Genomic DNA, 26,963 nt, shown 5'->3' on the forward strand with positions numbered 1-26,963 from the left:
CTGTCCCCAGTTCGTCAGCGAGTCTGAGTGGGTGTCCGACGTGTGTACCCCTGTTGTGTAGAACCCGTTGTGGGGATGAGTGGAGCATGGGGTAGGACTGCTGTGTGGTGTTGGCTTTCTGCTCCGTGTGGCCAGCCCAGCCCTCCTCCCCAACCCCTGGCCGGGAAGAGGCCTCCTCGCTCTGCCTGGCTGACATTTGCAGGGTTGTACAGCCCATCCTGGTGTCCAGACAGCCTATATCAAACAGGGTCGGTGCAGTCCCTTTTAATGCCACTGCTTCGGGGCCAAGCTAATCCTGGAGCACAGAACAGTGGGACAGCTGCTGGCCTGGCACTCCTCAGGCCTGACAGTCAGTCCTGGTCCTGGTTCAAAACTGACTCGTTGGACCCGGGGCCTCAGTTCCCCCCATGGATCGACTGGGGTGAGTGCTATGTGCCCTTCCAACTTCATAGGTATGTTGGGGTGAAATTTTGTGAAAATATCTGCTATAAAACCTAACATATTAGGGAGATACAAAGCTATTATTCCAAGTGTAGATTTTCCGTGGACAGATAGGTAAAATGGACTATAAGACAGGTCCACGAGGGTGTGATTTAAGCCTCATGACACCCAAATCCACGCCACGACAAGGCAGCAAAGTGGTATTTTATGAGACTTAGGAAGATACACCCTCCCTAACCTCCATAAGCCCAGACTTATGTAAATTCCACTTTATATGAAATATTCCATAACTCAGCTATAAAGTTGTCATTCATAACGTGTAAGTTATGCTCGGTTATAAAATAATCTAATGCTAATGGCAGAACAGCAGGACCCTAACTGGGCTGCCAGGGGCTCTCTCCTGAATTTATGACCAGACATATGCCTGCTTAACCGTCTCCCAATGTAAACCGCTTACAGCCTTCATCAAAGTATGCTTACGTCTGGAACAGACCCTTACGTAAGTCAGAGATGGCCTATAATGGGGATGAAAATTGAATAAGCTACAGTTTCAGCAGGTCTCCTGGAGTGCTCTGTGCTCAAAGTGATGTGCAGGCAGTGGGCATAACTACTTAGTTTCTGGGTACCAGGATGTGGCCAAGGTTTGTTGGCCGAGCCAACAAGCCAGCTCTCCAGTGCCTCAACCACCTGCTGGCTGGCAGGGTGTGGCGCTGGTGGCCTCGGTCGACAGCACGTGCCCAGCTTCCTGGCTGCCCTTCCGTATGCTGGGGGCAGGCGTGCACCACGCCCATCCCCTCTAGCCCAGCCTTGCTCATCGGTGTCTCACACGTGTCCTCCCTCGTGTTGTATCGGACAGTCAGGAAAGCTGCAGGGGTACAAGAACCCACACTGGATTTCCTAGTTAGCACTTGACTTTGGGGTGTCTGCACAAAGCAACCTTTCACTGGGCCCATTTCTGGCACTCAGTTGGACTTTCAAAATCACACTGGTGAACAGTCTCCTACTGTTTTCTAGTCGGTGACTTTCCCTGCGGTCAGATCTAGCCTGAGACAAAACCTCCCTCAGCTGGTGACCAAGCCGGTTGTCCACTCTGGTAGAAGTAGAACCCCTAGGGGAGATCGGCAGCTCTGTGCTGGGCTGCATTGCACAGCGATTGCTCAAGGCCACCTTCTCATTCAGTCTCTCCCTGCACATGTCCTGGGCACGTAGAATTCACGGGTCATGGACACAAAGATAAAAGAGACCAGATGTCCTCAACCCCTGATGGTATAACTGGGTGGAGCTGGGAATTCCTACATCGCCCTCTCCTGCGCATGCCTAGTTCCCTGGTAGAGCAACTCACATCATACCCCTTGCTGGCCTCATCCCCCAAGACCCTGGGCCAGACCAGCTTGAACGCTCTTGGTCCACGTTGGCTGTTTTTAGCTGCAATAAGTCATCATTTTTGCAATATTTAACCTGCTGTGCTCTCTCCCCCAATCTCTGTCGATCTTCCTTTTCTGTTACCTAATTGATTTTCATGTTGGTTTTATTTTTAGAAAATTGTAGCGGCAAGTATATATAAACATATATACGGTGATGTCGTTAAAGCAAAAGCACTCTAAAGACTGTATACTTGTTTTTGGCTTCCCCCACCTGTGGTTTTCACTGAGTTTCACGGGGTGTGCTATGTATGGCTCAGGGTCATCTAAATTGTTTCCCTTCCCCTGTGTCCAGTCTCCAGCTGGGGTCTGGGCCAGGGCCATCTTGGTCAGTCACGCTTGGCTCTGTGACTGCCAACGTAGTCCTCGAGAATGATTGATCTGGCCCGCAAATGAGAAACCTAGCTTGTGCTTACACTGTTTGCAAAAACATTTTGGATGGCCCTTTCTGTTGTCCTGCTTGATGCTTACCCAGCCCTCTCCTGCTGCCCCCGCCCCACATACCCTACCCTGCTATGATCATGGTCTGATGGCTCTCAAAGACTTGTCTTTATCACATCTGGTCGTAACATCACCAAGCTGCTAAAATGTCAGATGGCGACTGGTAGGCTCGCTTTTGCTCCCCCTCAGATGCCTGTTGGTGCCTTGAATGAGGAAATGACAGAGCACCCCATTCTCCTTAACCCGGGCAGTGGCTGTTGCCAGCACGGAGTCTTTTCCCACTGTTGTTATTGCTGGAGAGGCAAAATATTTGTGCAGAAACCATGACTGCCTTGTTCTCACTTACTGAAGAGCATGTGAAAAGTCAGTAGGGAGTGTACTCCCAGGGACCCAACAGTTGTCCCTGACCTGTCAGGTACCCAGTTTGGACCAGGTGACCAACAGCTGTGCTCAGCTTCTGGTTGTTCAGCCCTCCATTCCAGAAGCCAGCCCTTTTCCAGGGGCCAGGTCACTGATTTCTCACAGACTCAGCATTCCCATATACAGAAGCTGCCTCTCCCAGCAGTGTTATGTGCCCAGTCAGAAGTAGCCAGAGGGAAGTTCCCCATGCCATCCCCTGCAAAGAGTGGGATGCCTTGAGTTAACTGGTTCTGGGGTGCCGGTTTGCTTCCTGTCTGAATTGGAAAACCACGTCATCTCAGCCTTACCAGGAAAAGATGGGAATTAATACAGCAAGTGCAGACTGATCTTTGGTTGCACTTGGGAAACTCAGGGCTTGTTTGGTTCCTATAGTTGCTGGGGGCTGGCCCTGGCCCTGAATCTCAAGAGCCTTTCACTGGCCTTCCTGTGTGAAGAGGCCGGAGGGAATGTCAGGAGAGCTCCCAGGGATCTACAGAGATTTCTGGGCCCCTGCATATGGTTTGGCCACCTGGGGCTGAGGGCAGTCTCTCCGTGGGGCTCCCAGATGAAGACACTGGCACCTCATGGTTAGAAGGAGCTGCCCAGGCCCACTAGCCCAAGGCCAGGGGTGGCACCGCAGTCCCCTCTGTGAGGACCGGCCATGCAGCCCCGGCGATTGATTTTGGAAAACTCCCCAGGGAGTGAGCTCTTTTCCAGTTTCAGCCTCTGAGAGCATCCTGTCATTGATTCTGGAATCGCACAGAGAGTCAGCTCACCCACGTTCCCACCGCACACTTCACAGCCTGCTGTTTCCGAGCCCCCCACCCCCACCCCCGGGGGAAAGATGGGGATGCATTCTAACCTGTTTACATTGTTAGGGTACTGAACCCTCATCAACTCCAGTAGAACCCACTGCTCAGCTGTAATGGCCTAAGTGGGCTTTTCTAGGGGCCCCACTCAGTATGGCCAATCCACACCTTAAAGGAATTTGCTGGTGTGAGTGACCATCTGAAGAGTGCCCAGCTTTACCCCGGCCTAGGACTGCCGTTCCCCTCTAGCAGGGCCTTAGAATCACCTGACAGCTTTTCTTTCTTTATTTTTTTAGTGTATTTATTTATTTTTGAGACAGAGAGAGACAGAGCATGAACAGGGGAGGGGCAGAGAGAGAGGGAGACACAGAATCCAAAGCAGACGCCAGGCCCTGAGCTGTCAGCACAAAGCCTGACGTGGGGCTCGAACTCACGGAGTGTGAGATCATGACCTGAGCTGAAGTCGGATGCCCAACCGACTGAGCCACCCAGGCACTCACCTGGGAGTTTTTAAAACTCCTAAAGCCCCGGCACACCCCAGCCCAATTAGAGAAGAATCTTTGGAGAGGAACCCAGGCAGTAGATTCTGTCAAAGACCCCCAGGCAGTTAGAATGTGCAGCCCAGGGTGAGAGCTGGCCCGCCCTTTGCATCTGGCTGACATTTGTAGTTTGGGCAAAGCCATCTTTAGGGTCCTTCCAATCCGTAAGATATTTTGGCAACTTGCACCGTCCCCCGGTGCGGCCAGCAGCGTCCTCCCCTGCACCTATGCCCCCTGGCCGGCGTGGCGCTGAGCGCAGGAGAAGGTGTCGCAGGCTGCGCTGGGGGTGCACGTGGATTGCTGTGCTGTTTGTTGTCTCTGTCCTTGCTGCATGTTGTGCTGACCTGTCCCTCCACAAATGCTGTCTTGTCCTCCTCTTTGTTTTCCTTTTTTTAAAAGGATATCCAGGGTTTCAAGTTCCTAATCTAAGATTTGCCATACTTCAAAGATAACAGTTGGAAAAGAGATGTCCCCCTCAAAAGTCAGTTTGGCTGCTGACTTCCCACATTGTGAGGGGGAGGGGGCAGTGAGAGGTCCATCCGACTTGGAACGGGATGTGGAGGACAGGCAGAAGGGGCTGTGGCCAGGTCATAGCCAGAGAGTGTCTTCCCCGACCAACAGACCTCTTATTCTTGCAGGTCGGACATCTCCAAAGTATAACTGTAGAGTGCTCTGTCTTGTGCACCCTCTGGCCCCCTTGAGCACAGGCAGGCAGGGGTGTGCACGCTCACACACACCCTTATTCTCATGCCCTTGCACTCTGGCTGCATGGGCGCGACCCAAGCCTCGTGCTAACAGCCCTGAGGGAGATGGGGTTGGGAGACAGAGGTTTGGAAAACTAATTCCTTCATTTGTTAAAGTCAGAAGTTAAAAACCATCATCTGTCCCTTTAAGGGGATGTTCTTTGTCTTGAGGTGAGAGAAAAGAAGAGAAAAATAGAAACAGTGACAGGGGCTTGGACTGTGCCATTGGAGAGTTTGCATTCTGAGCATCCCGGGTGAACCAGGAACCCCCTTTCCACCCTTTCAGAACCTGTCAGTCCTGGGCTTATTGTCACACTGCTGAATTTCAGTAGTGATGTGACATGCCCAACTCTTGTTTTCTGTGATTTTTGTATTTGGTCTCAGGAGGCAGCTGTTAATAAGAGTGAGATTCCAGAACGGAGCCCTTACTTTCCCTGTATCCCCAGGGAGGAGAACCCCTCCCTCGGATTTGTGTGCACATCTATGTGTGTGCATATGTACCTTAGCTGTGCAGACACACCATGCAGAAGGCTCCCTAGAAACCCTGGGGAACACTCAGCAGCCCGGGCCCCCAACCAGAAGAGGCTCATTCCTTTGCCAGTTACCAGGTAGACCAGCTGCTTCCGTGGAGCTGGCCCTCCTAAAGGGAACAGAGAGGCTGTTCCTATCTCTTGCTCAGTCTTCTGTTTGATTTCACGGTGCCTCCCGACGTCCGGAAGAGCTTGCTTACGATCTCTTTCTACTCTCCTAAACACTTATTGAACATCTAATGAGTAAGTGCCTCATGCAGGGCACCAAGTGGAGTGAAGCAAGGTCCCGCCCTCAAGGGGCCCCCAACCTGAAGGAGAGGCAGGTGTCCACTGGGTGGCGAGCCCTGTGGTTCAGCCCCCTGGGGCCTGAGTGAGCGCCCAGCCAGACCTCGGATGAGGTGGAAGTATGGAAGCTCAGGGCGGGCTGGTCCCATGCTGCTGCTTCCCAGGAGTCACACGGTGCTGAGCGCCGTCCTCTCTGCCAGCAGTCCGGGCTGTAGGCTGGGCATTAAAGCCCCTCTCCCACCCACACTGACTTGGTTTGCTCACCTCCACCACAAGGGCCTGTAGGACACCTTGCCCAGGCACGTGGCCCAGGAGGTGTGTGGGCCAGTCTCCCTGCCCCGTTCAGTAGCCTCATTCTGTTCCTCGGGGCTAGGGGTGGCCTGAAGAGCAGTTCATTCCCTGGACCCACAACCCAGCCTCAGCCAAGAGAACTAGCCTGCCCGTGAGATGCAGGGTCCCATCATGCATTTCTGTCTTTGGGAGCAACTGAGGTCCTGTAGTGTTCTCTTTCACTGGATGCCCTCCCACCTTGGAACATTGTGTCCCAGGATGTGAATTAGAAAGTAGCATGTCTGAGCCTGTGTCCGAGGCTGCCCACCCTCAAGTCCGGGTCCAGGCAGAGCCCCTGGCATCTTCTCAGGGAGGGAGCAGCTGCCTTGTCCTGGGACATTAACCACACATTGTTATAAAGGGGGGAGGGGCCCATCCTTCTGAACCACTGCTTCCTTTCCATTCATTAATACATTTTCAATCTTTGATTTCTTAAAGCCAACTGAAAGTGACAATGTCCCTGTCCCCACCGCTACACCCGGGGTAAGATCAGTGATGAGTCCCCCCGGGGCTGGGCCTTTTCCTTGACCATGCTGAGTTTTCCACTAGTGTTTCTGTATTCTCCATGATTGTCCTTCCAGAACAGTGTCTGCAGTGGTTTGCATTCATCATCAGTGTCCAGTACTCTTGGCCAGCCCGGCGTTCTCCTCTTAACACACTAGACCACGTGGGCATGCATGTGCTGTGTGGACGCGGTTTTCCAAGCCCTGTGTTGTTAGCATGTAACTCTTCCTTTCATATCATGCTTTTTAAGGTGAAAAGGCCCTAGAAACACATCTTCAACTCTTACCTCTGTCACCTTTGTTTGCATCTGTTGCTGTTTTTCTGAAAGTGTTGCATGTTCTACTTTGCATTGGGTTTGACCTCTCCATGATAACCCTTCAGAACTCTGAAGAGAGCAATAGAATCTCCATCACCTTTTTCCGTCTTTTCCGAGTGATGCGGTTGGTGAAGCTTCTCAGCAGGGGGGAAGGCATCCGGACACTGCTGTGGACTTTTATAAAGTCCTTTCAGGTAAGAGCTCCACAAGGGGCTTATCTGTTGCTCCTGAAGACCACATGTGAACCAGTGAGCATCCTCTGTCATGGAGGACCCGGACTCCCTTCGGCATGGCCACTGGGATCCCCTGAGTCGATAGAGGGAGTGGAATGCGGAAGGCACCTGACCCAGCCAGACTCAGTGAATCAAACAGGATCACTTGCTAAGAGGAAACCAAAGGCAGTAAGGACCCACAGCTGAGGACAGGTGTAACCTTTCTAAGACTAGTAGAGATGGGGAGCCTCGAAGCCCCTCAGTCCTCCCTGGGATACCCAGTGGTGAATGGTGACATCTGAGAGAGAGCAGGTCCCAGCTGACCCCTGCAAACCTAACAGCCTCCTGCCAGGACAGCTTCTTGGGCTGCCATGGTCCTATCTGTTGGCCGGTCTACACACGAATCAGAGACCCCTTCACCCGGGCCGGCACACCATCACGGAGCAATGTGTTACCCAGTGCCTGGAAGGATCAGAGCGTTGAGGACATTTGGGCATAAGCCAAGCCTCCCTTGTCATCTGTGATTCTCCAGGCTGGTGCAGGCTGGTTCTAGTCTATTCCTCAACCAGGACCCGGCTTCTCCAGTACTGTCTAGTACTCCATCCCAGACGTTCTAGTCTTCTAGATGGAATTAACTGAGGACAGGGTACAGATTCTCATCAAAAAGATTCACCTATGTAGGGCATTTGTAGCTATGTGCAAATCATGAATCTTTCTTTGTTTGACTATCTTTAATTTGGAAGTAATAAACATTCACATTGAGATGTAACACCGGTTAACATCCCACATAGCATTTTTCTGCAGTGGGTGGGATTTTAACACATAAAGGGAAGGGATGGCATCTGGGGAAGGGGGTAGATCTAAAAACTCAAAGAAGGAAAATTCCAAATCCTGGCAGGGGAAATGAGGTTATAGGAAGAACCAGGCACGAAGCTCTGAGAGAGAGCAAGTGGGGCCTCACGGGAGCCTTGGTCCCCGTAAGAGACAAAATCCCAGATGTTTGTTATTAATATAAAGTACCAAAGTCTGAGAACGAACTGCTGTAAAAAATGGAATAGTTTTACGTAATCGTGTCATCCTCGCTTTTCAAGAAATTATTAAAGTTTTCCTTTTTAAAGATTTGGTTGCTGTAGATAAGTTCATTTCACAGGGTGGTAGTTCACAAAAACTGAGAAACGGTGCCAACGGAATTCTGAAAGACTCCGTCATCTAGGAAGAAAATGCGTGTAGGTGTGGTGAGGAAAGCCTGGAACTAACTCTGTGGGGCTCTGATCAGCAGTTGGCAGTCACAGATCCAGAGCTGGCACAGGTCAGGGAGCTTATAGCCGCTGGCTTTCTGGTGGCCTTTTTTGAGTAAAAGGGAAAGCGGATGCTTTAAGCATGTGCGCTTGGCATTGAGTTCAACAACCCGGCCTCTGCCTGGAGGCGTGCCACGTGCACAGACATCTCCTGTCACACAACATGATGTAGAAAAGCAGGTGAAGGCCATGGATTGAAGGACCCGACACATATATGTGTCTTTAATGTTCAGTCCTAAGGAGAACCCAGGTTTGGCCACCACCCGGCTAGCTCCTTTTCTTCCCTGACCCAACCCCCAACTCTGGTTCCTTCAGGAGGTGTTCATTTTAGGAAAGCTATCTTGCTTTCTATAGCAGCATCTGGAAAGGGGTTCTTCTCCTCTGCCCCAGCAGTGTCATTCCTAAGACCTCCCCTTAAGGAAATACTTCAGCAGACACAGGAGATTTTGCATAAAGATGTTCCTCTGCGATGTGATCTATAGTAGCCCCTCGCTCCCACCCCAAACATGCCCACAAAAGAAAGTGGAAGCAATCCAAACATCCAGTGTTCTGGAATGGTTTGATCACTTATGGTAATTTCACAAAGGAATCTAATGATGGATGTAAACATTGTTGTGAGGGTGATGTGTCTGCATTGACACTGTTTCGGATCAGGGCACACTGTTAATGATGGTGGAAAGCACTTCTGCCTGTAGCTTCATAACACTAGGCGTACAGATGGATGGTGCCCTCAGGACTGAAATCATTGTGCTGGGCTGTGCTTTAAAAAGTCCTTGTTCACTGTTGGCGTCCTTTCAACACAACCTGGAAAAGAGAAGCATGTGGCCCTGTGTTGGGTCTTCATTCTGCACCTGAGCAGTCACGAGGGTTGGAGGGGGACACCAGAAGCTGGTACTGAGCCAAAGGCTTCCTCTCTTCCAGGCACTGCCCTATGTCGCCCTCCTCATAGCCATGCTATTCTTCATCTACGCGGTTATTGGCATGCAGGTAAGCACCAGCCACTTTCCTCCAGCTTCCCCTTCTCTGGGTAGCCCCAGATCTGTGGCAAGATTGCCTTGGCCAGGCAGAATAGAAAGACACGGTTGTGATTTTCCAGCCAAACGCCTTGGCTACTGAAGACATATGGAGATGAGAAGGACGTGGCTCTGTAGGAGAGCACTCCACAGGAAAGCACCTGTGCCAGGGAGAGCCAGGCTCAGGAGCCAGCAGAAGTAGGGATATGCCAAGGAAGGCTGGGTTTAGTGGTACTCCTCACCCCCCAATCTGAGTCCTGGGAGACTCAACTGATTGAGAAAACCCACAGTTGGTTTAGCAACAGGAAATGCGGCACTTAAAAAAAAGCTGTAGTTATTCTAGTTTCTGTACTGATGTAACTAAGAAGATATTAGTGATACAGAAGGCTGTTTATAGTCCGGAAAGTTTGGTTTTATCACAACCAAGTGAGACTTTTACTTGAGACCAGCGGCTCCCAGATGCTGGGGCTGGGGCTGAACTGGAACCATTAGTTGGCATCGGTAGCACCCCCTTTAAAAAAGAAGCATGAAACCAGGCCTTTCTGTGACCATGGCTGAGGTGCCACAGGATTGTTCCCTGCTTCTCCTGGAGTGGAGGAAAGGGATTGGGGCTTCATTCCCTGCTGAGCCCCAGTGGAGTAGGTGCAGCCTCCAGGAGGAGAGGGGGATGGAGCACAGCCTGCTGGACCCCCTGGGGGGTTTCTCTGCCACGTTCTCTGCTGGCTTGGATGCTGTCTTTCAGATAAGAGGGATGTGAGTGTCAAAGAGGTGGGGGACTCCAGAGCAGACAGGTGGCTGTGCTTACTTATCTGAAGGCATAGGAATATTGGCAGTTCTCTAGGGATCTTATTGGGAGTTATGAACATAGAGTCGACACACTTGAGCACCTGCAGCTCAGCATGGGATGCTGTGTGCCCTGAAGGGTCTTCGATGACCTGATGTCCTCCCACAGAACGAGAGTGGTCTCAGGAAACTGCACACTGCATATTGCACGTTCCGTCACCGGTTCACTCGGGAGGCTTTGCCGGGCATCACACTCTTCTAAACTGGCCTGCTCCTCCAAGTTCCACAGCTGACTTCCCCTGGCCCTTCAAGTAGAGGCCGCCCTCCTTTCTGCAGCTCACCGGCCCCACGCTTGTCTGCAGCCCGATCTTTTGTCTGTGTACACTCATGTTCTTTTCATTTCCTGGAGCTCCGGGGCCGTGTTGCCTCTGCTCCTTCGCAGGCCATGCTTCCTCTGCCTGAACACTGAGTCCTCCTCGTCACCTGACCAGCCTCTACTTTTCCTTCAGTTCTGGGCCTAAATGTCACTGCTCCAGAGGCCTCAGATACATTATGTGCTTCCTTGTCCATCTGGATCATCCCAACTGTCCTCGGGGTGGGGGCTGTCTGTCTGATTTCCTGGTAGTTACTCCCTGATGTGAGGGTGTGCCTGACTTCAGCACCACACCACCAGTGGTTAGCACCCTGCCTGGCATGTTTGTTGAGTGAATGAAGTGCCCAAGCACCATGAGAAAGCCGTAGTGGGTGTTGATCAAACTCGTGTTAGTTCTAAATTCACATGTGGAATCTGCTTTTTGGGTAGTTTTTTGCGGGGGAGGGGTAATTGTGGGGTTTTTTTGTTTGTTTGTTTGTTTGACAAAATCTTTATTTCCCTAAAAATTTTTCCACCTAGATGTTTGGGAAGGTTGCTATGAGAGATAACAACCAGATCAACAGGAACAACAATTTCCAGACCTTTCCCCAGGCGGTGCTGCTGCTCTTCAGGTGACTTCATCCCACGAGGCACATCTCTCTCTCAGCTCCAGGCTCCAGTGTGACACAGGACATGTGTTTTGCGGGACCTTTCCTGGTTGATCATGGTGGCTTTTTGTATTTGTTTTGAATTCTTGAACAGAGATGCTGGCATGTCAGTCACAGAGGAACTTTTCTGGATGGTGAAAATTGCTGTGGTCATTCAGACCATGGCTGGCTTAAGAGTTATCCCTTTGTAAGTTAGTAGGTCTTCTACTGCCACCAGGAAAATGGTAGGTTATATGCTGACACATGGGAGCATGTGTCTAAACACAACCATGAAATTTAGCAGGAACAGAGAGACCTTTACACAGCCAGTGGGGAACATGTACACTTTCAGATTTTATAGGATTGTTTTTAACCCCAGTGAACTTTGTGAACAAGGTGCTTTGAGGTGAAAGAACTTTCTAGAAGTTATACACGTACTTTCTAATGATTCTAGTGATTGAATAGCAAGTCATTTGCCAGTTGGGTGGTTTCCAGTTCTTTGTTTCCAACAAAATTGAATGGGTATCTACTCAAGTCAGGTGTTAAGTCATTAAAACATAGTTAATAATTATTTAAAGATTGGAACATGAGCATTTAAAGAAGAGAAGACACAAAAACATCTGTTTATGCAAAAAGAATTGATGTGCATGTATCCAATGATTTTTTTACTTTTTAATGTTTATTTTTGAGAGAGAGACAGACAGAGCACGAGCGGGAGAGGGGCAGACACAGAATCTGAAGCAGACTCCAGGCTCTGAGCTGTCAGCACAGAGCCTGACAGGGGGCTCGAACCCAGGAACCATGAGGTCATGACCTGAGCCAAAATCAGATGCTTAACCAACTGAGCCACCCAGGCACCCTTCAAATGATTGTTTTAAATCAAAGGGAGCTGTAGCAGGGCTTCTGTGGACTCAGAAATGTTGCATTTGAAAATAAGTAGGAATTTTGGGGCGCCTGGGTGGCTCAGTCGGTTAAGCGTCCGACTTCGGCTCAGGTCACGATCTCGCGGTCCGTGAGTTCGAGCCCCGCGTCGGGCTCTGTGCTGACAGCTCAGAGCCTGGAGCCTGTTTCAGATTCTGTGTCTCCCTCTCTCTCTGCCCCTCCCCCATTCATGCTCTGTCTCTCTCTGTCTCAAAAATAAACGTTAAAAAAAAAATTTAAAAAAAAAAAGAAAAAAAAAAGAAAATAAGTAGGAATTTCAATTTAGGAATTTCACTAATCTGAAGTGCCCTCTCCCCCAAATTACTTAGATTTTGCTCTACTTAAAACTTTTGTTTTTAAAAAAACTCTTAAAAATTTCGTAAAGGTCTAAGCTTCAAATCCCTTCTTCTTCTGCTAAAGCCCTTTCTCTTGTTAATCTAAACAAGGTGTGCCACAGGGGAAGCCTGGCAGGAGATCATGCTGGCCTGCCTCCCGGGGAAGCTCTGTGACCCCGAGTCGGATTACAGCCCCGGGGAGGAGTACACGTGTGGAAGCAACTTCGCCATTGTTTATTTCATCAGTTTTTACATGCTCTGCGCATTTCTGGTGGGTGATCACGAGAGCTCCCTTTCTCAGTTGACAGGTGCTTGTATAGCATTTGGGATTCAGATCATGAATATTGCCCCCATCAAATTGCTGTGGGGTATTTTTAAAAATTTTTTTTAATGTTATATTTATTTTGAAAGAGTGAGAGTACGAGTGGGGGAGGGACAGAGAGAGAGAGGGGGGCGGTGAGGGGAGACACAGAATCTGAAGCAGGCTGTAGGCTCTGAGCTGTCAGTTCAAAGCCCAACATGGGACTTGAACCCATGGGCCTCGGAGATTACGACCTGAGCTGAAGTCAGCCCTTTAACCAACAGAGCCACCCAGGCACCCCTGCTATGGGCATTGTATGTTGATGAGCACTCTAGGCTTCATTTGGCAGTTGGAGGTTTTGCAGGACCATCACCTTGGTTGTAAACAGGGGCTTGAGGCTCACTAACAGGCTTGGGACACTCACCAAGCTTCTTAGGGCTGCTGGTGTCTTTATAAAAAGTTTCAAAGCCACCGCAGGTAGCAGTGACCTAACAGTGCGAATTATTTGACGGCAATGAATGTGCTTCAAAAAGGCAGGATAATACAGCCCCCTGCCTCCCCCTGGGACTATACCCAAGTCATTTTGGAAAGCTGGAAACCTGCCTTTTTCTTAAACATTTTCCAGAAAGAAAGTTTTTACTGCCTCTCGTAGAAAAATGGGTTCCAAATGTTTCATGACCCTTATAATTAGGAGGCCCTTACTAAGGTCTAGCCCTAGCCATTCCACTATGACAGCTGCAGCTCTTTGCCTCTGATTTGCTTTTTCAGATCATCAACCTGTTTGTAGCTGTCATCATGGACAACTTTGATTATCTGACCCGGGACTGGTCTATTCTGGGGCCTCACCATTTGGATGAATTCAAAAGAATATGGTCAGAATATGACCCTGAGGCAAAGTAAGTTGAAAAGGGTTCCGTGTGACTTGTGTGGGCTGTTTCTGGAACGTTGGCCGTGATTTCTGTGGAAGGTGGGATGGGCTGAGAGCTCAGGCCAGCCAACGCTTCCCTGGACCTCCTGCTGTACTTTGTCTCCAGGGGAAGGATCAAGCACCTTGATGTGGTCACTCTGCTCCGCAGAATCCAGCCTCCCCTGGGGTTTGGGAAATTATGCCCACACAGAGTAGCCTGTAAGGTAAGTGTCCTGTCTGCGTGTCTGATGGCCTCTCTGCAGGGACTCCCTGCTTCATTCAACAAACGTTAAGTAACATTCTGCCAGCCTTACATCAGGTGTGCTGGGGCTGCAGAGATAAATAATATGTGGTTCCTGTCCTGAGGAGCTATCACATTTGTAACTCTTAAGACACCCTGTCAGCAACAGGAAGACTAGGAAGGGAGTTAAGTAATTTGTCACCGGGTGGGTGGAGGGGAAGGTGACATTTGTGTCAGGTCCAGAAGGAGAGAAGTGGGAGTTTGTGGGAGCAGGAAGGGCATTGCAGAAAGGGAACACAGAGAGCTCAGATGCAGACGCAGGAGAACGGTCACCATGTTGGCAAACAGAGAGTCACTGGTGTGCCTAGAACATAAGAGGAAATGGCAGAGGACTGCAGGCACAAGCCGAGCGCAGCTCCAAGGAGCCTTCCGTGCCACGCCAAGTCCCGTGAAAGAAGCACGGGTGGACTTTCACGGTGGAAAATGGCCTCTTGGCGACGGGAGAGTGAACCGAGGCAGGGGACCTCCCTGAGAGCTGCTGGAGTCTCCATGTGAAGTGACAGGAGCCAGAGCGAGGGCAGTGGAGGTGGGGTAGAGGAGGGTATGGCCAACCGAAGCTCTCCTTGGGAAGTAGAATGGAGAAGACTTGGTGCCCTGAACATTTACTCGCTTGAGTGACCATGAACGTGGTGGCGTGCCCCTCTGCTGCCAGAGCACCTGTCCCCATGGGCCGTGCATCAGCAGTGGCCTCTTGGGGATGGGTCCAGATCCCCCACCCCATCCCTGTAGTTTTCACACCATACCAAGCTGTCTGTGAGCCCCAGCTGAGATTTGTTCTCTTTCCTTAGAGCTCACAGGGAACCCCTTTGAGTCAGTGTAGCAGTAGCAACAGAAGAGAATTCTCCTTTCTGAAGGAGACGGAAACTGCGACTCTGCCCCTAGAAATCCAGCCAGTCCACACGACAGCTGGGCCCTCTCCCTGCAGGTCTGAGGTGCTTCTGGGATCGGGGGTTTTACTGCTCCAGGGTTGCGGGGCCAGCTCTAGACAGAACCCACTGTAACAGAGTGGGGTCTACACTGCATCTTAGGCTTTCAAAAAATCTTTGGAGAAAAACTCTTTGTTCCCTGCCCTGAAAGTCCAGAAACCCTCGTTGGCAAGTCCTTGGGATCTTTGCCACTGTCTTTGCTTCTCTGTAGCCTGGACTCCGGATGTAGGTACAGAGAATAAGCCACCGAAGTTGACTTTTTTTCTTAAATTTTCCAGTACCAGCCTCTTTTCTGCTTTCCAAGAACAAGATGGGTTCCAGCTCATGGCTGTCGTTTTGTGTTTACGTTTCCAGACCTTTTTACATAAAGGATCTAAGTATCCTTGAGGCACAAAGTGGTCCATTTTGCCGATTCAGGAACTTTCTGGGAAAAGCAAATGTACATGCTAGCCATCCTGGCTGCCAGTGCTAGTTTTGGAAACAGACATGGTTGGTCGCAGGGCTAGAAATTTAGGTGGGATGAGTCACGTGAACACAAGATTCCAGGCTGCTAATAGGGAAGAGAAAAAGTGTTACAAATCTCTTAGGATGGCTTGCCAGCCAAAAATAAGAAGTTTGGAACTATTAACAATTACAAGTAGCACTTAACTCAGCTCTGACCATGTGCCAGGCGTCCCCCGAAATCTTAGCGTCCGTGATCTCCCTTAATCCCAGCTAGGCGTGCCGCCTGCATTTGCAGGGGAGGTAACTGGGGCCCAGAGAGGGTGTCACTCACTCAAGTCCCCTCCCCAGCTCTCAGGGCTGGTGTTCGAGGGACCAGGAGCGGGAAGAGGAGCAGGAGGTGGGGGTCCTGCCCTGGAAGACCAGACAGAGCCACCGTGCGGACTCACAGGAAGCACTACATGACAGCCCCACAGGGCAGGGTTCCCTGAAGGACACTCCCTGTGCTAGGAACAGTGAGGACCCAAGTCCCAAGCCCTGTGCCTGGCTGGTTGTACCTGGTGTTTTATTTCACCCCTCACGACAGCCTTAAGGACGTGCCCTGAAGGGAGGCCCGACCCCAGGACGCAGGGATGGCTGCTTAGCAGAAGGGGAGAGAAGAAGACTTGAACAGTGAGGTGATTAAACAGTGGAGCTTAAAAACAAGCAAAGCACACCATTTAGTGCCAGCATTTGCATTTCACGATAAAGCTTTGATCTGTGTCAGCTCTAGGGTCCCCACAGATGGTGGGTACTCCCCCAGCGAGTTGTTGAATTGAACTGCGTGTCAACTGGAAAGAAGGTGAGGGATAAACTGAGAATAAACACCGTCAAGGGACGTGGTCATCCTCCATCATTTGCCTTCTGTTGAGAAACTTCTTTCTGTTTACAGAGACTAGTTGCCATGAACATGCCTCTCAACAGTGATGGGACAGTCATGTTTAATGCAACTCTGTTTGCTTTGGTTCGGACGGCTCTTAAAATCAAGACGGAAGGTGAGCATCTCCGGGACGGGACAGGTGGTACATGAGGGAGGGATGCCATACCCCACGTTGGGTTCTCCCGTCTAGGCCTTTCCTTGTCCTGTCTGGGCCTTCGCCTGGGGAAGGGGTGGTGAGTGCTGAGCCAGCTGGCTGTCCCTGCCTTCCCCATCCCTTCCCACCTGCCTTTATGCTTCACTTTGTCCCCGAGAGTTTTGAGGTGACCCCTGCCTCTGCCACTGCTTGCTACAGAGCAGGAGAAATGGGAGGTTAGGGCAGAGACAGGACCGTCACAAATACATTCACTCCAGCTGTCCCTTCCTATTGTGTGATCTTCAGAGAGGGACTCCACCGTGCTGAGCTGTAGCTCCTTTCTCTATTGAAAAGAAATACACCTCCATCAGAAGTCCTGAGGATGAGATGAGAGGAGGCCTGCGGGAGGCCCTCTGCGGGGCGGGCACATAGCTGGCACCTGGGGACTGTTCAAAGGAGCCTCTCCCCAGCTGAGACCAAACCAGAGTGGTCTTCATGGCCACACCCAGCCCTGGAGCATGGCTATTGGGGTCGGCTCGGTGATGACTCCAGAGATGGGACAGAAAGCAGGTTGAGGAGTGACCAGGAGGTGGGAGGCTGGAGGCTGTGAAGGACCCAGTTGTTGACACCCTGGACCAGAAGGAAGAGTGGCCAGCAAGGCACGCCTACAGTCTGCAGACGGCTGTTTTCTGGCAGCCCCAGAGTGCTAGGTGAACCTCTCCACAAAGCCAGTCTCTCCAAGCTCCCAGGTACCCCTTGCAGGGTGCACACCCATAGCTGGCCCCAGCCAGTGTCTCCGAGCGATGCGGAAGGCAGGGTGGTCTTAGGTACTGACAGGTTAGTGGAGGAGACAGGCATCAGCCCATATAATGAAAGACCAGGATTCTGTGGTGCTGACAAGTACATGCAGTAGGAATTGCAAGAGTCTCATTTGGGGGAAATTTAGTCTGATCTTCAAGGATGGAGGCAGGGTTTGGAACAGGCAGCTGAGAAGGAGAAGACATTGTAGCTGGAGGCGGTGGGAAGGAAAGGGTGGGTCTTGGCTGTGGGAGGGTAGGACAGATCAGACTGCATAGACCTTGAATTCCGAAATAAAACGTGGTTGTTCCCACTGTGGAGTGCCTGCCCGGTGCAAGGCTTGCCCACCATTTGCCTGTGACCCCCACTTGGAGAGCCCTGGGGAGAGGCGAGCCCCGCCCCATCCGAGGGCTGTGCCCCAGACCAGGCTGGGAGGGAGGCAGCCTCGGTGGGATCAGACAGGAGAGCTGGCTAAGAGACACAAGGCTTGTTTTCCCCTCTTGCTTTCTGGATTCAGGGAACCTGGAACAAGCTAATGAAGAGCTCCGAGCTGTGATAAAGAAAATCTGGAAGAAAACCAGCATGAAACTGCTTGACCAAGTTGTCCCTCCAGCTGGTGGTCAGTGCAATCTCTTTCCTAAGTAGTTCTTGGCCAACGCATTGGTTTTAATGAAAGTATCTCCAGCAAGCCCACAGGGTGTTTGCAGAATGCTTTATGTATCCGCTAGAGCATTCAGGCCCACAGCTAAAGAAGGCTCTTTGGCCTTTTGGTGTCATGATTTGGGGTAACAGGAGGACCATTCCAGAAAAGGAGAGGCTTCAGTGGGAAGGAAACCCAAGACTCAGATGGCTGGAGCAGGGGTTTTCTCGTTGGTGGAGGGATTACCGTTGGGGAATGAGATTACAGTCACAAAACGGAAAGCTTATATTTTCTCAACCAAAATGAAATATTTAAAACTAGTTTCCACTTATCTTTCAACATACTGTTGAAAAGGTTTCAGAAGAAATAGATAGCTTTCAGAAAATGATATTTTTGAAATGTTCTTCTCCAGACTGAATTTACCATCGTAATTACCCAGAATGTCCCTTCAACTGGAGTTTAGAGACAGAACTAACAGGCATGCTTATTTCCTTTTGTTATTTGTCATAAAATAACTGACTAAACTTTTTCAGATGTATATATATATATGACACACATATATATAATATATATGCTGTTTTTCCATTTTTTGTTTAAGTACACCGGACTTAGACGTGGAGGTGGTTGTGTTGTGACTATTTTATTTTCACGTTTTAAAGGTGCAGCATCCGTGGGCTTAGTGCCACCACGCCCACATTCTAGCCATCCCCAGCCCTGGGCCCATTGTGAGCACCATTGTGCTTTACGACCAACTGAACTTTTCTAGCGTCACCTCTCCTGCAGCTTTCCAGGTTGGTCCTGGCTCAGTAGAAGCCGACCCAGGACCCTGGCCCAGGACACGGCCAAGGCCTCTCTCTCTGACATGACAATTCTGGCTCTTGGGTGGCAGAGAGAGAGAGAGAGAGACAGCAGCATGGTGGCCCGCTCTGGCCCTCTGCATGAAGCGAGAGCAGTGTGAGCTTTTGCCACCGGACGGAGTCCCCCGTAGCTGGTGGAGCCACCTGCTCAGAGCAGGGGACGATGGCCCCAAAGAAATGAGAAAGGCAAAAAAACCAACAAGCAAAACCCCCCAAACACCAAACAACAACAACAACAACAACAACAACACCCCCCCACACTCCCACGTAGAGAACGCTGGCTCCCCACAGGAGAACGGATACTGCACATTTAAAACGACTCTTTGGTTTTCGTTCTTTTCCTCGCAGCTGCTGCACCCAGTGCTCGCATGGCTTAGATAAATTGCTTTCTTAAAATTGTTGTAACAATGTGCTTGAGCTTTTTCTGCAGCCTCCATTCCTTTCAAGTCTCAGTCTTTCAGAATATTCTGAAGCAATTCTGTTTTAGGGTGGTGGCATGGAATCAGGGTTATCTCTTGGCAGCCGTATTCCCCTACGATGTTTCTGAAACACAGATGCATGCTTCAGAATAGCGGCTGCGCCCCTCCGAGTAAACCCTCCTCCCAGGGCCGGCAGGCCCTCCCCGCCTCACCTCACCTCTGTTCACACGCCGCCTTCTTCACAAACCAGTCTCACCCCGACATCTTGGCGAGCGTGTTCACATCACTGTGAAGCTTTATGTCTCTTAATTATACCAGAAAGAGAAGGTCTAGAGTTTGGCTCACCCTGTAAGCGCCCTTCCTCCGAAAAACAGGTCAACTTTTAGCCCTGCTAGACTGCCAACAGAGGCTAAATATCCCTCCGCTTTCTTGGCTCAATAACTGGGCCTGGCCTTTTCTCTCTATTTCTTAGAAAAGATCGGGGTTCAGGATGACAGGTGTTACCCTCTTCCTGAATGGCAGCAGGGGGCTTGGTGGAACCCAAGAAGAAGGCAGTGGGGCCTTGGCAAGAGGTAGAATGCCGTGGGAGCTCCCATCATTGATATGCTCCTGGGGTGGTGCTCACCCAGGCCCAATCTCAGATAAGTGCTACTGCGCTGAAGAGGTTCACGAGGCGGTGCCTCTCAGGCATCGGGGGACAAACTCTGAATGAAGTCAGGGCAGGGTTTAGTGCCTGCGTTCGCCACTTGGCTCTTTGTTTTTTCTTTTCTCTTCCAGTAGATCAGGGGTTCCCAGACTCGCCCACATCATGGCACACTTGGAAAATGGGAATATCGGGCCAGCCCTCTGGGCCAGCAGACGGGTAGATTCCCAGGGCCAAGGGGCTCAGGCTGTAACCCGGTCGGAGCAGCAGACCCCGCCAGGCTGGCTGCTCCCGGCGCCTGGGACCGGCCCATGCGAGGTGCTCGGGGAGCCCCTTACAGGACTGGTGACAGCAGGGCTTTGTAGCCCAGGGGGTGTGAGGTGGCCCCCAGGCCATCACAAGCTTGAGAAGGAGGTGACATCCAGGGGCCAGCCTTGGAGGAACAGTGCAGGGGCCTGTGGCTGCAGGCACAGCCCGTCCGTTCTCTCTACCATCTGGGCTAAGTGGTCTCCTTGCCCATCTCTGCATCTTGCTCATGTTCTCTCTCTGCTCCGCTCTTTAGTCTTCTGCCATTTCATGGCTCTTTGCCCTTTCTTTAGAAGTCCCCTCTCCTCCCAGAGGCTGTCCTTGCCTTTGGGCCTCTACTCCTTGACCTGGATCTCCGGCTCCTTTGCCCCGAAGAGTGCAAAAAGCTGACCCCATCTCTTTCTCTCCAGGCCTGAGCCCGGATGGCCTCACTGCATCCGTTCCTTCTGTCCCTTCCTTTTCTAACCTGCTGTAGCTTTGACTTTTTCTGTTCTTGAGAGCTCATCCTCAGCCCAGCCTCAATTAGCTTAGCATCTCAGTGGAGAAGACCAAGACCAGTGGAGAAGACCAATGGCCGCTCAGGCAGAACCATGGTCTGTGCTGAGCCCCCTGTTGCCCCCGGTTCTGGGCCAGGAGAGCCAAGACCTTCCCTCAGGAGCCCCCTGGGCCATTTCGGCTCAAGGGAGAAGAGGGTTAGGCCTGTATTTTTGGGAAACGTCCCAGTATGGAATGAGGTGGGCCTTCTGCAGACCCAGTGTATTTTTTCTGGGAGCCCATGGAGAAGACGTGACACCATGGGCTGCAGGGGACAGCTGTAGTACGGTAGGCAGAGTCTTCCTGGGCTCCCGGGGTTGTCTGCTGGCAGCCGTGAGCCGCCCGCGGCACGCAGCTCGGTACAGAGACTTATACTCTGGGGGAGGCAGCCCCAAAGAAGCCCCTCTATGTGGCCAGAGCTGGGCCGTCCCTGAGGGGGTAACAAGGAGGAGAGCTCAGGGTTGGGAGGCCTGCTGCCCTGGGCTCACATCCCGCTGCACTGGCCAAGACAAGTCCTTCAGCCCCACCCCGCCTGTCGGAGGGACCAACAGGTCCCCCATCTCAGAACTGTCGTGAAAAGGCCATGAGACCCACGTAGAGTTCCTCTGGGAGCGTGGGTGCCCCAGAGTAACAGCAGCTAGAACCAGTATTCCAGATGCATCCTGGGCAAAATGCGGAGTGGCTTAGGAGCAAAGCAGGGCTGAAGTCCTGAGACCTGGACTGTCTGTTCACCTCTTGGCCTCCTTGCCCATGAACAGTACATCATTAGGCCATTTGGACCAGCCTGAGACTGATGTAGGACATGTTTTTACAAGCTACCCAAAGCCTTGGTCACTTTGGTGACCCCTGCACCAGTCCAGGACTTCTTGGCTGAGGTTTGGGAGGAAGGCAGCACACTTCTCAAGGCAGGCCTCCCCAAGGCATCTTCTTATTCAGTAGCGCTGAGTGGCTTCTGGCAGGACACTAGTGGTGTCCAGACGGGGACACGTCCCACATGGGCACAAATGAACCCCACCCAGATGCATTAGTGAATACAGAGGGTCCCAGTGGCCCCTAACCCATCGTGTTCCACCATCATTGCAGTGGATGCCATTGTCAGCAGGCTGCCAGCTCACTGTCCTCCAGCCCAGGCAGGAGGCCAAGTGCTTCGGGGCTTCATCTCCTGTGGTGTTCACAGCTCCACAAGTCCCTTGCCCCAGATCAACATGCGACTCTTGTGAGGGGAAGGTGGCCTGGGTGCAAGTTCAGCTGTCCTAAAGCCTGAGGGCCGGCAGCCCATCCTCCTCTCAGCCTCTACAAGCCCTGGGGCCCTAAGCTTCTTGCCTAGGAGCCACTGCAGATCTGGGGGCGTGCACCCCAGGGAGAGCGAGGCTGGCCGACATCCCCGGGCACACCTGCACCACCATCGTGGTTTACCGTGAGACAGCCAGCACCTCTATTCTGCCTCATGCATCACCTTTAAAATGCTCAGCAGAGTTCCAGCCCCCAGCGGTACGTGCTGGAATTGTTTCCCATTAAAGCAGAAATAAGCTCAACTCCAAGGTTAGTTGGAGCTGTCGCTCACTGTGCCGAAAACAAGCAGCTCTGGGTTACAAACGCAGAAATGGCATATGGAGGCTATTGGAACAGAGTCACGGGGGCACGTGAAAATCTGGGTTTGCAGCCACTTTCCTGAACCTTCCTCCTCTTCCAAGCTTGTCTGTCACTTTCTGAGGTCTCTGTCTTTATCTCCAGGCATCGGGATTTGGGTGCTTAATTGCCCTCGGTGTTCATGGTAATTACACACGCAAATCCCTATGCACAGGGGTGAAAATAGGACCCAGGAAGCCTCTTTTTGGTTTGTAATTTTTATTTTAAGTAAATAACCAAGACAGCACTTCATAGTGTTACTAATACGCTGCTCTAATAAACTCATGACAAACATATTGTTTTCTGCAACTTTTGAGTATCAGTTCGTGTGACTGACTCTAATTTTGAGCCTTAACTGCTTTGCAAAACCTTGCTTTTTGCTAGATTTAGTCTCCCGTGTCTAAGCCCAGAGCTCAGTGCCTTGCGCACAGTCCCACCCCACCCCAGCCCCGGCCCCGAGCGAGAGAGTTTAGGCTCCTGGTGCAAATGTGCTGATTCGGGAGAGCTCTGTCTGGTCTCTCCGTTTAGATGATGAGGTAACCGTGGGGAAGTTCTATGCCACTTTCCTGATACAGGACTACTTTAGGAAATTCAAGAAACGGAAAGAACAAGGCCTGGTGGGAAAATACCCTGCGAAGAACACCACCATTGCCCTACAGGTGAATTGTCCTTTTGTTACCTTTTCTTTTCACTAACGATTTTACAAGCTTATTTGAAATACTAGAGAGCTGACTATTCATGGTTGAGCAGTGCCACAAGGATTTTGTTTAAACTGAGATACCGCACACCCCCCAAAATGTGGACTAGTCATTTCTGGGCTCCGAGGTAAGTGCCTCCCTCTCCTTGCTTCTTCTCTGTTGTGCCCGCACCTGCCGTGGCCCTTGTGGCAGGGCCCCCAGGACAGCGGCAGAGGCATAGCCCTGGCGGGCGGGGGGCCGGCGCTCGCCTTGCACCCTGTCTCCTCCAGGCTTCTCCAAAGGCATTAACCTTAGGCAGGCACCCACCTCCCCACCCCTGGCCCTGGGCTCAGGCCCTAGCTGCCCCGGAAACAGCTCTCCATCTGAACGCAAGTGCTTTGTTTTGTTTCTGTTTGTTTCTTACCCCACTGCTTGTTGGTTTTCGGTCCATTTCAGTAACATCCATCACCTCCTGATGTGTGTGTACGTGCATATGTGTGTGCGCGCACGTGTGTTGCGGTGTGTCTGTCTCTCTGCGCTGTGCAAACACTGCTCTGTGCCCAGGCCAGCCTCTGGTCCCTCCCCTATGCCAGCCCCGGCCTGCCCCAGGCTCCCGGAGTGTAGACCCTCTGGTTCTGGCCAGGGTCCATGCATTTGAGGATGTAGAATCCTGGATAATCCCAGAGCTCTGGCATGGGAAGCAGGTATGTGGAGGAAGGGGGTCACCGTGAAGCCTGCAGGAAGAGGGGCGAGGCAGGAAAGCTTGTGAGTGAGTGCTGGCGATGGAGAAAGGCAGGGGGAAGAGAGAATGACAAGGCATGAAGAACCGGCACGAGGGAACTGTTGGCAAGCTGTCAGAAACACCTGTCCAAACTAATCAAAAGCCCCATCATCTCTGCTCCCCGAGTGCTTGAAGTCCATCATGAATAAGATCAAGGATGTTTTTTTCCTGCTAATTTGTTTACTTTAAAATTACCTTTATGTCCCTCTTATCACATGTCTCAGGTTGGGCCGTGTAGTTATTAACAGGGTTCAGTGTGGAACAGTCCTTCTATCAGTCCCTTCCGGGGAGAAGCGCCCAGCGTTGTTTGGTGTCCAGAGTGCTGGTGAGGTGCGGTGAGGGCTGGTCTGTGGCCTCGCTGAGAGAGAGAATGGGAGCATGAATGGCCGTGAGTGAAGGAATGTGGTGCACATGCAGATGCTGGGTTAGCAGATGACCTTGTGTGACAGTGACCTGAGGATTCATGAGGAAGCCTCTGTTCTGCCCAGACAGCTGCAGAGCTAGGGGAAGCAACTAAAGACAGTTTCTGGTCTTTTGTTTCTCTCATCGCCTGTCCTAAAGGTGGCTCAGTGAATCAGAGGCCCGGTCCAATGTCCCACTGCCGTCTCAGGCTGTGGAGTTTGCAAGTAAAACTCTCTCTTCTGGCCCTGCCAGTCCTCAAAAGTGATCACAGTTAACAAGTAGCCTTAGACAAAGCAAACGGAAAAGACGTGTTTACAGATTTGAACGGGCCTCTGGTCCATCCGTGGGCTCTTGAGAGCAGCGTGGCCAGGTTGGGTGCAAGGAGGAGGTGTGATGAATGAGTTTCTGAAGGAGCTTCCTTGAACAGCCTTGGGCCTGGAGACCTAGACTGGCCGGATTTCAGAGTGTCATGGTTCCCTCCGCCTGTAGGAAACTGCTTGCTATTCTCAGATTCTAGTTGGTGGGGTTGGTAGGACCTGATGACTTCTCTGGAGGGGGAAACATACTCTTTCATGGATGGTTATGCCATAATTTCCAGTAACCGTAATGTCCATGTTATGAGATGCTTCTGTTTTCTGGGGAAGGCATGTATGATGGTCACCTGGATACAGAGTTATCCCTTTCCTGAATCCCCAAGACTTTCCAACCAGATGGCTTCAGTTCCTGCTCTAGTGGCTGGATATAGTGTCTTGATGTTTTAAAACCTGAAAAACAACACATGGCCGAGTAATTAATTATCACATTTCATGGATGGGCTTCCCTGAGTCTTTTAAGTTGCAGGTTCAAATGATGCTAAAACTACGTTTGTAAGTCGTGGGTAAAAGACAATTACGTTATGTGTTGCGATAATGTTTTTCTCCCAAACATTTTTCATTTTGTTGTTTGTAGAAAGTGTTTCATTTCCTTGGCGAAATCCAAACGTTTCCTGTTAGATGATAATACCAGCACATCTACACCTGGTTGGAGTTGAGGCTATGACTGTAATTTACGTTGAATACACAGCCTAGAAAATTAAATTGTGTTCGTGATCTTGACAGATAAATTCTCAAAGTGCTTTGGATTCTGAAGCAAACATGAAAAATAGAAAATTTGTGTCTCCTTGAAGGATAATTCTAATTACATCTTTGGCCTCCTCTGCCCTAGAAGTGGCTTTAAATGTGATTTGTCACTCTACATTTAGTAAGCGCAAGGAGACTCTTCCTCTCTGTGTGATGAAATATCATGTGATGCCATGGAGCTAGGGCCACAGGGTCGAATGACAGCAGCACCCACAGTGTCACTAGGTCCAGCACACGGACGTGGGCATGGCCTGCTGAGAAGCAGGATGAGCTGCTTCTCGCTGCGCCCGGGCGTCACACGCTGATGGACGGATTGCTCATGGCAGGTGGAGTGTGAGCGCGGGAGGAGGACTTAGGCATGTGCGTGCTTGTGCTGCGTAGAGTGCAGTCTGTCTGAGCGGGATCACCACTGGTCCACACACTCTGCTCCCCGTGGAATGGTTCTCAAGGGCACACAGATGCACTGTGGTTTTCAACCCCATGGGCTCCGTCTGGTCTCCCTCTGTCCAGACCCTCTGCGGTGTCCCCTTCTACATGAGGGAGAATGGCTTGAGCTCCTGGATCCGTGTGTGGGGAGGAGCTCGGCACCCGGTGTCCTCTGGCCTCTGTGGTCTGAATGAGTGTGCAGTTTCCATCTGTCCATCCATCTTCATTAAAGCCAGCCTTCTCTCCCACCCTCTGTGGGAAGAGAGCGGGTGGGAGAGAAGCTGCATCAGGCTGCCTTTTTGTTTCCCCCCACACACCTCCACCCCCCATGTGCCATATTCACTTGAGTTTGACCCCACATCTGCTGTTCATCCATTATTGCTGCATCCGACTGACCCGCAAGTTTCCGCCAAGAGCAAGTAAACAAAGGAACGCAGCTCTGCAGCCTTGAAAGCGCTCAGTCCCCTCCCCTCAAATAGTAAAGCCCCACCAGACCTTCCAGATGAAGACTTCCATGCAAGATACAGACATGAATTAGTCCAGTGTCTCATGGATAAGAAAAAAAAAAAAATCCCAAAGTGGGAAAAGTTTTGTTCATTTCTTTTTCTTTCAACATTCAAGGATTTCCTTTGTGCAAAAGACACTCTGGTGAGATCCAAGGAGACTTATCCCCCGGGCATCCCAGATGGGAACCTGCCCATCGTTAATGACAGGGAGACTTAAGCGGGATGGTCTCTTCCTCACCTGGTTGGAAGTTGGGTTGAGGGAGGACACCATTATTCCCAGCTTGTAAAGAACGAAGTCGTTAGGGTTTATGTGAAAGCCCGTGGCCCAGCTGACAGATGGGGATGCAGGTGGTCGAGCGGACGCGGGGGTGGCACACGGGAACCCAGTGACTCTTAGTCCCTGGTGTGCCCTGACGTGGTCACCTTGGGGAGGCTCGGTGCAGAAAGAGAGGGGAACTCACGCCACAGACACTTAACCTGTGCAGTGTCAGACTCCTGTTACCTAGGTACCTTAGTTGAAAACATAGTGAGGTATTTTTCTTTTTTTAAAAGCATGAGTCCATTTAAAGCCATAAAAAAAGGCGCTTTTTTTTTTCTTTTTTAATCTAAGAAGAGAACAGATGCTAACAGATGAGATTTCACTGGCTGATTCGTTTGTTTCAGATGCTTGAACGGATGCTTTAGAATTTTCTGCCTGAGCTACAGCACCAAGCTCGTTAGTCGGAAGGCGTTTGTGGCTAAGGCCTTGAAAGGGAAAAGTCTCAAGTGGGCTTATTTCTACTGAAACAGCATTTCGGGAGAAATGCAGAAAAAAAGCAAACCCAAGGCCCCAGGGAGACCCCTTCCAAGCAAAGCACTCCTCCAGAAGGCGGAAGCGGGGCCGTGGCTCATCCGCAGAGCCATGGCCTCCTGTCGCGGACGCTGCTCACGGTGGCTCTTTTTCATGAAAGGGAACGTGCAAGGCTTAACAGTTTTCCCCT

General features: G+C 51.1%; 1 protein-coding gene across 1 annotated transcript in view; it reads left to right on the forward strand.

The window, feature by feature from the left end:
• The window catches only part of CACNA1D (calcium voltage-gated channel subunit alpha1 D), a 301,531-nt gene that overhangs the window by 255,455 nt on the left and 19,113 nt on the right, over window positions 1-26,963 (forward strand). The window contains exons 32-41 of the mRNA XM_042927310.1: window positions 6,377-6,421; window positions 6,824-6,952; window positions 9,190-9,255; window positions 10,957-11,048; window positions 12,431-12,590; window positions 13,389-13,516; window positions 13,655-13,751; window positions 16,127-16,229; window positions 17,563-17,664; window positions 22,602-22,732. Of these exons, the coding sequence (XP_042783244.1) occupies window positions 6,377-6,421; window positions 6,824-6,952; window positions 9,190-9,255; window positions 10,957-11,048; window positions 12,431-12,590; window positions 13,389-13,516; window positions 13,655-13,751; window positions 16,127-16,229; window positions 17,563-17,664; window positions 22,602-22,732 (1,053 nt within the window). The remainder of the gene's footprint in view (window positions 1-6,376; window positions 6,422-6,823; window positions 6,953-9,189; window positions 9,256-10,956; window positions 11,049-12,430; window positions 12,591-13,388; window positions 13,517-13,654; window positions 13,752-16,126; window positions 16,230-17,562; window positions 17,665-22,601; window positions 22,733-26,963) is intronic.

Source organism: Panthera leo, chromosome A2 (assembly GCF_018350215.1).
Source record: "Panthera leo isolate Ple1 chromosome A2, P.leo_Ple1_pat1.1, whole genome shotgun sequence".
In the NCBI taxonomy this organism is placed as follows: domain Eukaryota; kingdom Metazoa; phylum Chordata; class Mammalia; order Carnivora; family Felidae; genus Panthera; species Panthera leo.